The sequence below is a fragment of the Cervus elaphus genome, chromosome 1 (assembly GCF_910594005.1).
Source record: "Cervus elaphus chromosome 1, mCerEla1.1, whole genome shotgun sequence".
Lineage (NCBI taxonomy): Eukaryota > Metazoa > Chordata > Mammalia > Artiodactyla > Cervidae > Cervus > Cervus elaphus.
In genome coordinates, this window is record NC_057815.1 from 65,384,306 (window position 1) to 65,399,032 (window position 14,727).

General features: G+C 41.9%; 1 protein-coding gene across 2 annotated transcripts in view; it reads left to right on the forward strand.

The window, feature by feature from the left end:
* RNF121 (ring finger protein 121) overlaps positions 1-14,727 on the forward strand; it is a 77,038-nt gene continuing 62,311 nt past the window's right edge. The window contains exons 1-2 of one of the 2 annotated variants that reach the window (XM_043906109.1): positions 26-108; positions 1,002-1,117. Coding sequence is in view for 1 of the 2 variants with exons in the window: in XM_043906101.1 (XP_043762036.1) it covers positions 46-108 (63 nt within the window). In the remaining variant the exon portion in view is untranslated. Of the gene's footprint in view, positions 109-1,001; positions 1,118-14,727 lie in introns of both variants that reach the window. The other variant, XM_043906101.1, reaches the window with a different exon arrangement.

The window sequence follows — 14,727 nt, forward strand, 5'->3', positions numbered from 1 at the left end:
AGCAGCTGGCTCGCGCGGGGCCTGCGGAAGGGGAGAGCTGTGAAGATGGCGGCAGTGGTGGAGGTGGAGGTTGGAGCCGGTGCTGCCGGGGAACGGGAGCTGGATGAGGTGGGAAGAGTTGAGAGTTGAGGAGAAGAAAGACTCAACCTGAAACTGCAGGGAAGGGAGGGGAGGTATCGGGAGTAGGCGTCCTAGGAGAGACGAGATCCTTAGAGGGAAGGAGCCAACTGTGGAGCGGGTGCGTGGAGAGGGAAAAATGAGGTACCCAGGACTCGGGGACTCGGAGGCAGTCATGGGGTGGGAGACTTGCAGCAACCTCAAGGGTGGAGGTGGAGGACAGAGAGAGAAACCAGAGGGGTGGGGGTGTTAAGATTTAGGATTATTAGCTGAGGTCCTGGGGAGGACTAAAGGGCTGCCAGGTGGTTTGAGTTAGAGGGGCGTAGACTTCTGTGAGGGAAAGCCGGGTTTTCACTGAGGGAAAGGAAAGGACTGTCTGGGTTTGGAGTCGGGGGTGCGGGGGGACGCGGACCAGGGAAGAGTGTTTATCTGCTAGTATTATAGGTTTGAGTTATTTTTTATGTAAGAGCGCTTTACATTCTAGAACTTTGTACATAATGTGGGCTCAATAGAGTTTTGGTCAATGAATGATAGAACGAATGGGTGAATGAACAATTGTATAGAGAAATTTATCCATTCACTCACTTAAACGTTTAAGTATTACCTTTGAGCGAAGCTCAGGGGTAAGTGCTAGGGACCTTCCCATAGAAGAACCCAAGTATGGTGATGGGAGACTCACAAGAAGTCTTTTCATCGGAGGTATAATGGTGGCACTGAGAAGAGGGAACCAGTTCAGTTTGGGGTAGGGAAGGCTTCTCAGAGGAGTCGAGTCTTAACGAATCAGTGATTCTCCCTCTTTCTCCCTTTCCCTCTTTCCAATTAGACTTATGAGTATTTTGAGAGTGAGCTGTTGAGGGTGTATGTCTCTTTTACCTACGTAACAGGCATTTAACAACGGGTGTATTCAGTGACCAGTGGTCCTTGAAGGAAATCACTAGGAGGAAGGAGACATTGAGTTTGAAGGGAATGAAGGGACAGCGCTGAGAAGCAGAGAGAGAAGGTGAGAGAGGAAAGGAAAAAGATTCCGAGGCCAAAGGTACATTCATGGCTAGGGGTGCCTGTGGTCTTGCCCATGACAGCATATGGACAGCAGGGAGGAATAGGAGAAAGGGGTTTGATTGTTGGGGATGGAACCAGTGGGATCTCTGAGGGGTCAGTTTCTTAGAGGCCTTGGCTGGGTGGGGAGTGTGGGGTGGGGATTGGGGATGAGGCCCAGAGAAAGGGAGTAAAAGTGGACTTGAGAAGCAAAGCCTGTTGTTTGGTGGTGGGATGACTTGGAGGTTTTGGTTTACCTGATTGGGAACATTAAGGTGGGGAGAGGAGACTGAGAAACTGACAAGTGGTCAGAGCAGGGAGAGATTTTTAAAGATCCGTTTTAGATCCATATCTTTCAGTCAATAAAGACTAGGGGTGTTTGGATACCACTTGGTTGGTGAAGTGGGGTAGTTGTGGAAATGACTTCCAAGCCCCTTTCAGCTTTAAGTTTCTGTGATCATGGTTGGCTGTAGTTCAGTGAGATATATTTGAAAGTGCCTTGTAAAAGTAAATAATGTGTTTAGGTTATTATACATGCTTTGTTAATCATGGCCTTCTTTGAGCAGGGGGAGCTGATTTCAGTTACATATATCAGGGTTCATTGAGATAAAGAACAAAAGTTTTGGCAAAGGAGAAAAGAACTTAAAGTTTTGAAGTTAGATATTTTTGATTTTTGCTTATTTCCTTTATTGTTTTAAAATTTTAAGCACTTCTAGTATCATAATTATACTTCGGGAGTGTCATGCCTAGAAGTCAACTTTATATGAACCACTAGCATTCATCCCAGAAACTTCTGTTCCTTGTTTCATTTACTAAGAAATAATATAATCTGCTGTCTGGAAATTCTGTGTGGACTGGCTCTGTCCTTTTCCTTGTGTGTTTAAGAAAGTAACTCTGAGAAGCAGGAACAGTGTTCCCTTCAAACTCAAATAAGGAGGGGGAGAGGCAGAGGTATGGTCTGGCTGACCTTAGTTTGTGAGTGAGTTTCTGCTAATGCTTTCCCAGCTGTTTTTTAGCATCCTTAACTAGTGAAACAGAAGTTGAAATCCATCCTTTAATTTGTAATTATGAGAGTCTGCCTCTCTATTATGCACTGGGAATTCAAAGATGAGTAAGACAGGATCTTTACCAATTTATAATGTAGAGAAAAGACATGCAAATAGCCCACTGCAATACTAGATACTTATTTTAATGGAAGGGAGTAACAGATTCAGTGGGGCGCTAGAGACAGGCACTCAGATCTGCTGAGAGTGAAGTCTTTATGATGGAGATGGATTGGAGCTGAAAAATGAAAGGTTAGGTTTACAAAGAAGCATGTGGTATAGTTGCTCTCCTTTAACACTTTCTGCTTGGTAGAGAGACTACTGTGAGGCTCAGATTATAAAAAAGAAATGGGTAACCTAGCTAAGATGCCACTTCTTTGGAAAGATTGCATGCTCTAATTTCTTTAGGATATCAGATCTATGTTTTCCGGTATCAGATGTCCTTAGCATAAGTAGTTTGGAATAGCAGCCATCAGTTTATTCATATTCTTTTCCTTTCCTTTTTTCTTTTTCATTATTACTTTCTATAGTAGTTAAGGTAGTTTAGGTTTCACTTACTGCTTCTCCTGAATAGAAAAGAGGGCTTAGGAAAAGAGCTACTAGTAGAAAAGACCACTGTTTATTGAGCCCTTATCATAAACCAGCTCCTGTTTAAAGCTTGCATTATCTCATTTATTATTAACAGCAACCCTGTGAATTAGTTGGTGTTTACTGCATTTCGTAAATGAGGAGACTGAGGCAAGAGAGGCTAAGTGGCATTCCCAGGATTCCAACAGTTCATGATGGGGAAGTGCAAATTCCAGCCCGGGTTTGCCTCTGCTGTGCAGAGCTAAGTTTTACACCACTATGCTATGCTGAGCACCTAGGTTCCATTCTCAAGCCAGGCTCATCTTACCAAAGTAAACTACCCCTTTCTTAATGTACAAAGGACTCATCACAAAAATGTGAAGCAGCATTTCATTCCTGAGAGGTTCAGAGTGGGGTTTAACTAAAAGAATATTGGTTTTTCTATACAGATCCTTTAGTTTACCAATAACTTGATTCTGCTGAGCCCCTCCCTGGTCCTGGGAAGTGACCGGCCCAGTGGCAGTTAGGGAGATGAGCTATGGGTCTAGCCAGCTCAGGCTAGGTATTAAACAGGCAGGCTGTGATGAATGGCTAAGTTCTTTCACTTGCTAAACACCATAGGGTGCTTAAGAGTGTTGGGGAGGATAAAGCATGGGTACCAGCTTGGAGGCCCGGAAGCTGACTTACTCCTGGAGCCTGTGAGTTCCTTCTTGAAGGGGTAGTGTGCCAGCCATTAGAGGAATTGGAGGCACCATCTTGGCACAGAGACCTGGCTTGGGACCTAAGCTAAAAAAGCACTTCAACATCCTGTTGGGGCCAGCCTGCCTGCCTGGATAGTTCCTGTGAATTCTGGATGTGTCTGCTCCCAGTAGTTGTTCATCTGCCAAAATGATGTGATATCATGCAGATCAGTGAGTAGCTTCCAGCTCAAGTTCAAAGCAGCCTACAGCTAACTTACTGTTGCCTTTAGTGCGTCATTTACCTCTTCTGGGCCCTGATTTATTCTTGTTAAAAGAAAAGATTGGATTAGATCAGGGGTTTTTAAACCTTAGTCATGAAACACTTTGTTTAAAAAAAAAAAAATCTCACTTTGAAGACTCGTAGTCCTTGAAGGTACTCAGAACCCGTTGAGTGTCTCAAACCACACTTTAAAAACCAGGGAGCTTTCTCTTACTGCCCACTGATTGGGTGACTGACCCTATTTTATGTTCCTTCAGCCTCCCTGTACTTCCTCTACCCCACCTCTACCAAGCATTATTTTAACTGCCTGTCTTCCCCACTAGATTGTTGGCTGCCCAAGAGCAGAGTCCAGGTCTATCTTGCTCATGGTCACAGTCCCTTTACTCGGTATGGGGCCTGGCATAAAGCAGGCACCTAACAGTGTTCGACAGTTATTATTTTTGAATAGTGGTAATATACTCCTCTCCTTAGTAGTGTGTGCTTTTTTATTACTTGAATGTTCACAGCATCCCTGTGAGAATTGAACTGTTGGACTAGATCATGACTAAAGCTCTAACGTCCTGTGTACCATGTTTCTGATTACTGCCAGGCCTTTGTTTGTGCTGTCCTGTCTGCCTGGTGTACCTTCCCTTTCTCCCTGTATCTTTCCAAATCCTATGTGTATTTAAGGTCCAAGCCCAAGGCGCTCTTGTCTTGTAGAACTAGTCTGATCTACACAAATACCTTCTTTCCTTTTCTTTCATGGTTTTTCTGTGTTCATTTATCAATTCATCAAACTTTTTGATTAATTGTTCCAGGTACTGTGCTATGGTTGATCATATCTTGATGGATAATGTGTGATAACTGCCTTCAAGGAGGTCACAGACTAGCCTGGGTGGAGAGTGATAAGTACAAATTTGTGTCACAGGTGTTGTGTCAGTGGAGTAGGTGCCATAGGTACATCAAGGAGGAAGTGGCAATCTGTATCATATCTTCTTTTCTCAGGCAAACTGTAGATGTTCCCATCTCTTGCTTTTTCAAAGTAGTAGTCTTGTTTGTTTTGTTTTTTGTTTTCCCTCCCATGGGTTTCTCCCTGTAGACATTTGATAAATACTCCTTGTTTCCAGGGATTTTCTTCTCTAGGGATTCTTAGTTAAAGTCAAGAGCTTGTTGAAGGATTGAGGCATATGTGACTGAAGTTTAATCTTGGCTATCTGACCATGTATCTTCAGATTTTTTTTTTAAAGACTTCTAAAATGAGTAGTAGCATAATGTAGTGTGCAAAAAAAAAAAAAAAAAAACTAGTTATAAATGATAGACCTAGGTTTTAGACTTGGAAGAGCAGATTTTGTTTTATCTCAGAGACAGCCAAATGATAATAGATGTTCAGAAGACTGTGTTGAGAAGGATTCTAAGGCCAGGGCTCAGCAGGAGAGTGCTGAAGGCAAAATGATACAGTACTTACTGTGTGCCAGTTCCTGTGCCAAGTGTTCTATGCATTGTCTAATTTCATACCACAACTTTGCAAGATAGATATTATTATGGCTATATCCATTCTACAGATGTGGAAACAGGCACAGAGAATTTAAGTAACTTGCCTAATTTGGACAGATGGTAAGTGACAGAGGTAGGGTTCAAATCCAAGATGACTCCAGTATCTGTGCTCTTAACCACTCTGGGCAATATGAGTACTATAACTTCCCATGCTGTCCTATGCTAGACATTTCTACTGTGTAAGTGTGGGACTTCATTTACAGAGGTGATTTGACTGGGGTCACACTCTTTGAGACTGAGTTCTCTTTGAAAGAAAGTACTTTTTGTTGCTCAGTTGTGTCCGACTCTTTGTGACTCCATGGTCTGCAGCGCTCCAGGCTTCCCCCATTCTTCACCATCTCCTGGAGTTTTCTCAGACTCATCTCCATTGAGTTGGTGATGCCATCCAACCATCTCCTCTTCTGTTATCTGCTTCTCCTCCTGCCTTCAATCTTTCCCAGTATCCGAGTGTTTTCCAATGAGTCAGCTCTTGGCATCAGGTGGCCAAAGTATTTGGAGGTTCAGCATCAGTCCTTGCAGTGTATATTCAGAGTTGATTTCTTTTAGCATTGACTGGTTTGATCTCCTTGCCATGCAAGAGACTCTCAAGAGTCTTCTCCAGCACCACAGTTCGAAAGCATCAATTCTTTGGTGCCCAGCCTTCTTACTGGTCCAACTTTCACATCCATACAGGACTACTGGAAAAACCATAGTTTTGACTATATGGACCTTTGTTGGCAAAGTGATGTCTCTGCTTTTTAGTATACTGTCTAGCTTTGTCATAGCTTTTCTTCCAAAGAGCAAGCATCTTTTAATTTCATGGCTGCAGTCACCATCTGCAGTGATTTTGAAGCCCAAGAAAATAAAGTCTGTCGCTGTTTTCCTATCCATCTTTATATCCTTGGTGCCTGGCATAGAGTATGACTCAATAAGTGTTTGAAGATAAGAGCTCGTGAAAGATTCCACACCTTAATTCTTCATCTTTGAGATGAGAGGTTTGGACCACATGACTTTTAGAGGTCTCCTGCAGCTTTGAAAGTCTTGGATCCCCGTATTTTACTTTGCTTTGTGAGTCCTATAATTCCTGTTGGGTACTCAGTAAACGGTAGAGAATGGCCAAATGAAGGTATAATTATTATTAATAATCTGTGCTAATAATCTTAGGATAAGAGTAGAAAAAATGGTGATAGGAAAGATGTAGACAAAAAGGCCTACATATAACCTCCAATACCATAACCTTTGACTTTCTGTGCAGTCAGTCTCGTACTCCGGCAGACACCCTGTCTGCATGTCTACAGACAGTTTTTCCTGTTTGATTTCCCATTACAAACCTTCCACCCCCCACCCCCCCAGGTCACTCTTTGTTTTTGCAATTAACCTGTTACTTAATAACTCATCTACTTCCAGAAGGAATTTAAAGTGTCCTCTGGTCAATAAAGAGCTTCCCAGGCAGTACAATGATAAAGAATCTGCCTGCCTCTGAGGGAAATGTGGAAGATGCAAGAGACACGGGTTCGATCCCTGGGTCTGGAAGATCCCCTGGAGCAGGAAATGGCAACCCACTCCAGTATTCTTGCCTGGAAAATTCCATGGGCAGAGGAGCCTGGCGGGCTATAGTCCATGGGTCACAAATAATCAGGCACAATGGAGCACATACACATGCTGGTCAATAAGGGAAGGTCGGAGAGAGAATAAGAAAGATGAAGAGGAATGTTCTTATTTTTTGAATGCAGGAACTGTCTTTCTCATCTCTGCATTCCTCTGCCTTACCCAGTGCTTGGCAATAGCAGACATTGATTATGTTTGTTGAATAAATGAGAATGTTTGTAGATGTGGATTCTACTCAGGTTTAAGGAAGTGTTGACTAAATTGCAAAGATTAACTGACACACTGGCCTGGCAATAATACAGTAGTGCCTGACAGTACTATTTGCTTATAAACTGCTTTTCCAATGTTAATTAATGCCATATTACTCCTCACCAGTGAGTCATAAGCACAGAATCTGAGGACCTGCTTTTTGCCCCCACAGTACCCTGTGTAGACATCTATCAGCACTTACCCTGTTGTATTGTTTGTCTCCCCCACTGAGCATTGGACTTACTGAGGGGACAGACCATATTATTTTTCACCTCTGTGTTCCCAGCACCTAATCTTTCACAATAGTTATCATAGAGTAGATGCTCATTGAAGTATCTTAAATCTAATCCGTTAACCCATGCCAGACACTCCCTGCAAGTGGTCACCTAGTCTGTGTTTAAACACAAAGAATCCGCCTGCCAATGCAGGAGACCTGGATGGAGAAGATCCCCTGGAGGAGGAAATGTCTGCCCACTTCAGTGTTCTTGCCTAGGAAATCCCGTGGACAGAGGACCCTGGCGGGCTACAGTCTGTGGGGTTGCAAAAGAGTTGGACACAACTTAGCTCGACTAAATAACAGTGAAAGGGAGTTTATCATTTTTTGGTCAACCTCTTCCTTCTTTGATTTCTCTCTTGCAGTATTCTTCAGATTGGGCTAGAATTCTTATTTCTGCAGCTTCATCTTTTTAGTCCTCTTTTCCTAGATCCTACTTCTTTGCATCTTTGACCCATGATGGAGGCACATGCCCTGCCAGAGAATCCTCTGACGAATTTAGGTTCAGTTCACCTGGGGTTAATTAGGTTGAGTTCACCTGGGGCTATTTGGCCTAAAAGCTTACTCTGTGGAAGTCAACCCAGGATAATCCACCCAGTGTCATCCTTCTTCTGTATTTTATTTCTTTGTGTTTTCCCTTGAAGTCATTTATCTCTCTGCTCCTCAGAGGAAAATCTGTAGGTAAACATAAACTCATTAGTTCCCTGTAAAGTGCAGCTATCCCAAGAGGATGTTGAATTATGGCTATGGGGCTTTTGGCCCTGAGCAACTAGAGTGAACCAGTGGGGAAAGGGGAAGCTGGAGGCAGAGAGTATAACCCTGCCATGGTCTGTTCCCTCTGCCCTCCTTCCCCCTTCCCAGTAGGATGTTCCCAGTAACTGAGTGTGTCTGTTACTGAGGACGTCTCCAGGGGTGTTCTACTCCCCATTTGCCCATAGGATTGAGCCTGCCCTCTTGCTGAGCCTGTCATTAAGCTTCCTGTCATTTAGCTCTTAACGATAACAAACAATAGCTAACTTTTTTAGTGCATGCTGCCTGGCAGGCATTATACCAAGCAATTTACATGCATTAGCTGTTTTAATTCTCTTTTAATAGTATTATTGTCTTCACTTCCCAGATGAGTAAAAACTGAGGCATTGCCAAGTAACTTACTCAGAGGTGGATAGTTCAAATCCCAGAGGAGAACTGGGATTTGAACCCAGCAATGTGATGCCATGATCTCTATTGCTGGTATACTCTATAATATGAATTTACTGTTTTCAAAATTCACTGTATATTTATTGAGTGTTTAATTTTGCCAGATAGTTTATTTTGTGTTGGGAATTCATAAATGATTAAAGAGGGACTTCCTTGGCAGTCCAGTGGTAAACACTCCACTCTTCCACTGCAGGGAGCACGGGTTTGATCCTTGGTCGAGGAACTAAGATCCTGCATGCTGCACGTTGTGGCCAAAAAGAAAACAACCAAACAAAAAGAACCCCGTAAATGTTTAAAGAGACTCTGTGCTTCAAGAGTTCATGGTCTAATAGGTAGAGGGACCTCCTAAGTGATAATGACAATGTAGTGTGATGAGTGAAGTCATGTACAGGTACCACAGGTACATGGCAAAGTGTGAAAGTGTATTTGGGAGGGTTAGGGAAGACTTCAGAGAGGATATGATGTTGGGCTCATTCTTAAAGCAAGAATAATAGTTTATCATATGGTCAGGAGACTAATTTATACCAAGGTAAAAGCATGTATGTGAAGGAGTGGAGGCATATTAACTCTAAGCATACTCTTAAACATACTTTTCTCCACTAATAAAACATTTAGTGATACCTGCTTGCTTTGTGCAAGGCACTGTGTTAGGTACTTGAGAGGAAATATACTAATTCATGTTTCATGCCTTCATAGAGCTTTCATAGTTCAGTTAGAAAAGTAGCACATGTAGTTCAGTTGGAAAGGCTATAATTATAAAATAAGTTCTAAATACCTCATCAGTAGAAAAAACAAAGTGCTGTTGGGAAAGTAAATCTCTTCTTATCAAAATGGTTAGGAAAGACTTCATGGAGAAGGAGCCACCTGAGCTGGGCCTTAATGGATGATTTAAGTTTCACTAGAGAGAGCATTAGGAATAAAGGTCCCAAGTAAATATGAGAAAGTAAATGTGTTTGGGGATCAGCAAGTAAGGGAGGACTAAGTACTAAATGGAGAAGCATAGGTTGGAGCCAGTATGAGGTTGACTTTAAATGCCAAGTTGAGGAATTAAGACATATCCACTCATTCCTTCAGTCAGCAATTATTGAGTGCTTCAATATGCCAGTTAACAGTGCTGGGGACTAGACAAACATGAAGACAACTCCTGCTTTCAGGGGGCTAATGGTCACATAGAGGAAGACAGACATGGAAACAAATGATTGCAGTGTAGTGCAAGTGTGTGTTATGTACTGTTGTGACAAAGGAGAGTGACTAATTGCTTGAGGGAATCATTAAAGACTTAACAGAGGATGCTTGAGATGGTTCTTGAGGATTGAGTTCAGTAGATAATCTGTGAGAAAGGGAGGAGTGGTCCAGCAAAATGAAAAGATATGCAAAGGCTTGGAGGCGTTAGAATATTCTCTTCTATTCAGCATAGAATATTCTGGGAACTGTAAGAATTCCTGTATTAGTGGAATATAGGTTAAATGTAGGGGGATAGCAGTGAGTGGTAATGTTGGCACGGACTTTTTAACAACATGCTAAGAGGCTTGAACTTATAACACACTCAGATCTATGTCTCAGAATGATCAAATCTGGAGATGGGTGGAAGTTTTGGAAAGATCAGCTTGGGGAAAGGAGAAGAAATTAGTTGGGAATACTACAGTAGTCCAAGAGATTGTGGGGATCTGAGCAAAACCAAAGGCACGATGGAGAAAAGTGAGCAGTGATAAAAATATTAAATAGAGTGCACTTATTATTTTTTGCCTTTTCCATTCCATTCCTTAATTCATTCACTCACAGATTCGTCAAGTGTTTATTAAATATGTAATCTATATTATTTATTCATTCTGATTCAAATACTTGCAACTTCAGGATGTCAGGAATTTGTCTAGGTCCCGGTAATTCAGCAGTGAACAAGACAGTGAAGGTCCTTGCTCTTGTGAAGATTACTTTCTAATAGGGGAAACACAGATAATGAATAAGTAACTAGCAGGATAACTTCAAATGGTGTTAAGTACTCTGAGAAAAGGATGGAGAATGACTCGAGAAGAGATGCTACTTTCAATGGGGAGGTTTATGGAATGCCTCTGAGGAGGTGATATTTAAACTGAGACCTGAATGAAGAAGACTTAGCAGCTTGAAGATTCAGAAGCATACTGTGTCAAGTCAAGGGAGAAGCAACTACAAATTGGTGGCAACGGGTTACGCATGTCTTGGGACCAAAGAAGACCAGTGGGGCTGAGTTACAGTGAGCAAGAGAAAAATAGTACCGTATGAAGTCAAGGAGTTTGGCAGTCAGATATGTAAGGCTGCTGAATGTGTTGAATTTTATTGAGAGTACAATGAAGATTTTGGATGGTTTTTAAAATAGGAGTGAGGTGAACTGATTTGCATTTTTTAAAAAGATCTTTCTGGCTGCTTTGAGGAGAATGGATTGTAGGGGAGCACTTGAGGGCAGTTAAGAGTCTGTTGCAGTAGTCTGAGTGAGAAATGACAGTTTTGTTGTTGGGGGCGAGGGGGAGTGTGAGTAGGGTGGCAGAGATGGCAAGATGAAATTAGAATGAAGTAGAGCCTACAGGACTTGCTGGTGGATTGGATATGGGACGTAAGGGAATGAAAATAATCAAGCTTGACTTTCAGGTTTTTTGAGTTTGTTTTGCTTTCACTTGAGTAGTTGGCAACACCATGGCTGATGTTACTGTGTACCGATAGGACAGACTAGGAGAAATTTTTGTTGGGGTGAGGAGAAGGAAATACAGAAAACTTGTGTTTGTCTATGCTAAGTTTGAGATAGCTATGTAAACATCTAAGCGGTGGTGTTAATTAGGTAGTTGGAAATACGAATGTAGAGTGGGAGGAGGGTTCTGGACGTTGGTCTGAGACTCTGAAGATCTGCCTTTTTATCCTGTCTCTACCACACAGTTGTTACTGAGACAGGTCAGGGAGACACTCTGAGTCAGTGTTGTCGGCTTAAAGTCATAATAAAGTTGTTTGTTATGCCAGCCTGGTGTGTATGGTGGGAGAATCCTGTTTATTCCTGCATCCATTCATCAAGCATGCACTGAGCATTTATCACGGCACTATCTTAGCTGTGAAGGATAATGAAGACCTCTGCTCTCAGGCTGCTCATAGTCCAGTGGAAGAGTTAGTCAAATAAGCAGATGTAACAACTGCTGTAATACAGAGATTCACAGAGCTGTCTGTGAGCACAGAAAGTGGGGGGCAAGAGATCAAGAGAGGCTCCCCAGAGAAGTGGCACTTCAGCTGGTGTGGAAAAAATGACCAGAGGTTAATCAGCCAAGGAAAGAAGGGAAAGACCCTCTAGGCAGAAGGAGCAACATGAGCAAGATGGGAGGTGAGAGGGAGAGAACAGCACGGCCAGGGTATTGTGTAAGGTTTAGTGTCACTGGAGCATCTTGAGTAGAAGGTGGGGTGTGATGAGAAAGTAGGGGGACTGGAAAGGGAGGTGGGTGTGAGATCACTGAGGAGTTTGGATTTTTATGTGTAGTGGGTGATTAACTGTGGAAGAACTTTAAGCACTTAGGTGAGTGCCGTGGATCAGATCTACATTCTAGAAAGATTACTCGGGGAGGGGGGACAGAAATGGAGAAGGGATTAAAGAGGCAGGGAAGACATACCTTAATCCAGGCAAGTAGTACTTCCAGATTTATCTAATTTCAAAGTGTATGTGCTTTCTGGTGTATTACGTATAGTGCAGAGGAGCACGTGTTAAATGCCAGAGGTGTGGGGGAGCAGAGGAGGGTAAAACTGGAAGGCAGTCTGGGGCAGATCATGGCCGTGTGTGGTCACAGGAGCTCGCTCACAGTGCTTTCTTGGAGGGCACTGTGTAGAGCCTACTGGGGAGTTCTTACTTTCTCTTACGGGCAGTATTAGGAAACCAGAAGATTTTGAACTTGAGTGACACAGTGACTGGCAAGAAAGGCATGAGGTTGAAGGACCTGGATTATGTTTGTAGCTTGAAGAATAGGAAGAGATGATAGAGACATTTCCTGCCCCACTGCTGTAGGCCTTCTGGTAGAACCAACCATGTTCTTCAGTTTTTCCTTCTTCCCAAAGCTTCCTTCAGTCCTATGTGTATGCTGTGTCAAGTTTGGAAAGTATTCAGTATTTACTATTGGCTGTTGATCATGAAGGATTTCATGATAGTGTTTAAGAGGAAGAGTCACTTTTCTAACTTAAAACCCACAAAGGATGGAGCACCTTTGCCAGCTGTGCATCTCTGATGTGATCCAGATACCAGGCTGTCTCTTTAGGTCAAGTTTGACCTCCTTAAGGAGAAGAAAGGACATTTCAAGCAGAGCCAACATCTCAATTAGTGCTATCCTGTGCTTGCTATCTGTCACTAGCTAAGGGAATGAAGGGAGGGTGGCTGGTTTTCTAAGTAATGGAACATTTTGATGACTACTTCTTAGTGTGGGCCACTGTAAGAATGGCTTACAGAGAAGTTACTTCTTACTCTCAGGGAGCAGCAGCGGTCTCAGGGGTAACTGGTAGTAGCCAATGTAAATAAGTTCTTTTGGTTTCAGGTGGCTTTCCCAGTTCCTCTGGATTCTTCTGCAACATCATTCCCACTGTTTTGTTCATGTGAGATTTACTCAGCCTCTGTGTATTTCCAAAGCATGTGCTTTATGTCTAGTGCTAGGTATGACATGTGAGGGAGATGCTGAACAAGTAAGGCATTATTCTTGTCTTCAAAGCAATTAAAAGCAGTAATGTCCACCTAACATTTACTGAACATGTGCAATGTGTCAGATTATGTGCTAGTTCTTTGAAATGTGAAAATGAGTAAGATTCAGATGATTATCAGACCACTTTGGATTGCTACATGGGAGAAAATATTTGTAAACCATATTTCTGATGAGGGATTTATATTTGGGATATGTAATGAGCTCTTACCACTTAATAAGAAAAAGGTAAATAATCTGGTAAAATATGAACAAATGATCTGACTAGACCTTTTTCAAAAGAAAATACACAAATGGCCAATAAGCACTTGAAAAGATGTTGAACATCATTAGCCACCAGAGAAATGCAAATCCAAACTACGATACCACTTCATACCCAATATGATGCTATAATCAAAAAGATGTAATAACAGGTGTTGTGGATGTAGAAAAATTGGACTTCTCATGCACTGCTAGTGGAAATGTAAAATGGTACAGTTGCTGTGGAAAACAGTTTGGCAGTACCTCAAAAGGTTAAGCATAGAGTTGCCATATGACCCAATAATTCCACTCTAGATATATACTTGAGAAATAAAAACATATGTCTCCATAGAAACTTACATACAAATGTTCATAGCAGTATTATAATAGCCAAAAAGTAGACAGCTCAAATGTCTATTAACCAGTAAATGGATACATAAAATGTATATCCATACAGTGGAAGATTACCTGTCACGAAAAAGGAGTGAACTACTGATACATGCTGAATCATGATACATGGATAATCCTTGAAAACATTATGCCTCGTGTTATGCTACATAAAAGAAGCCAGTCAGTAAAGACAGCATGTTGTGTGACTTCATTTATATGAAGGATCCAGAACAGACAAATCTATAGAGATATAAAGTAAATTAGGGGTTGCTTAGGTCTAGGGACAGGAATGGGGAGTTGGCCAGTGAGCTTTGAGCTTTCTTTATAGTGTGATGGAAATGATTTAAAATAAGATGGCTGTACAACTCTATAAATATATGAACAGTCAAAGAATTGTCCACCTGAGATGGATGCTATGCCTCAATAAAGTCTTAAAAGTAAAAGACCCTTGACCTCAAGATGATTAGAGTCTAGAGATAAAAACAGACTCAGAAACAAGTATTATATTAAATGTAATAAATGTGACCTTAGAGATTTGTGCAAATTGTAAATTTCTGCAGAAGAACAGAGGAGGAAGGGAACTACTCTGCCTGAGGAGATCTACTAGACTCTAAGCTCCTTGAGAGTGAGAGTTTTTATTTATTTATTATTGTATTCCCTGTCTAGAGCATAGCATGATCAGTTAACAGTTGTTGAATGGGTCTGTGATTGAATAAAGTTGGAGAATGTGTCACAAAGGAGGTAATATTTGAGCTGCATCTTAAGGAATAGAAATAGAGAGTGCAGGTCAGGAAAGAATTCTAGGAAGAGAAGACAGCAACATCCAAAGCACTGAGGGAGAGAAAGG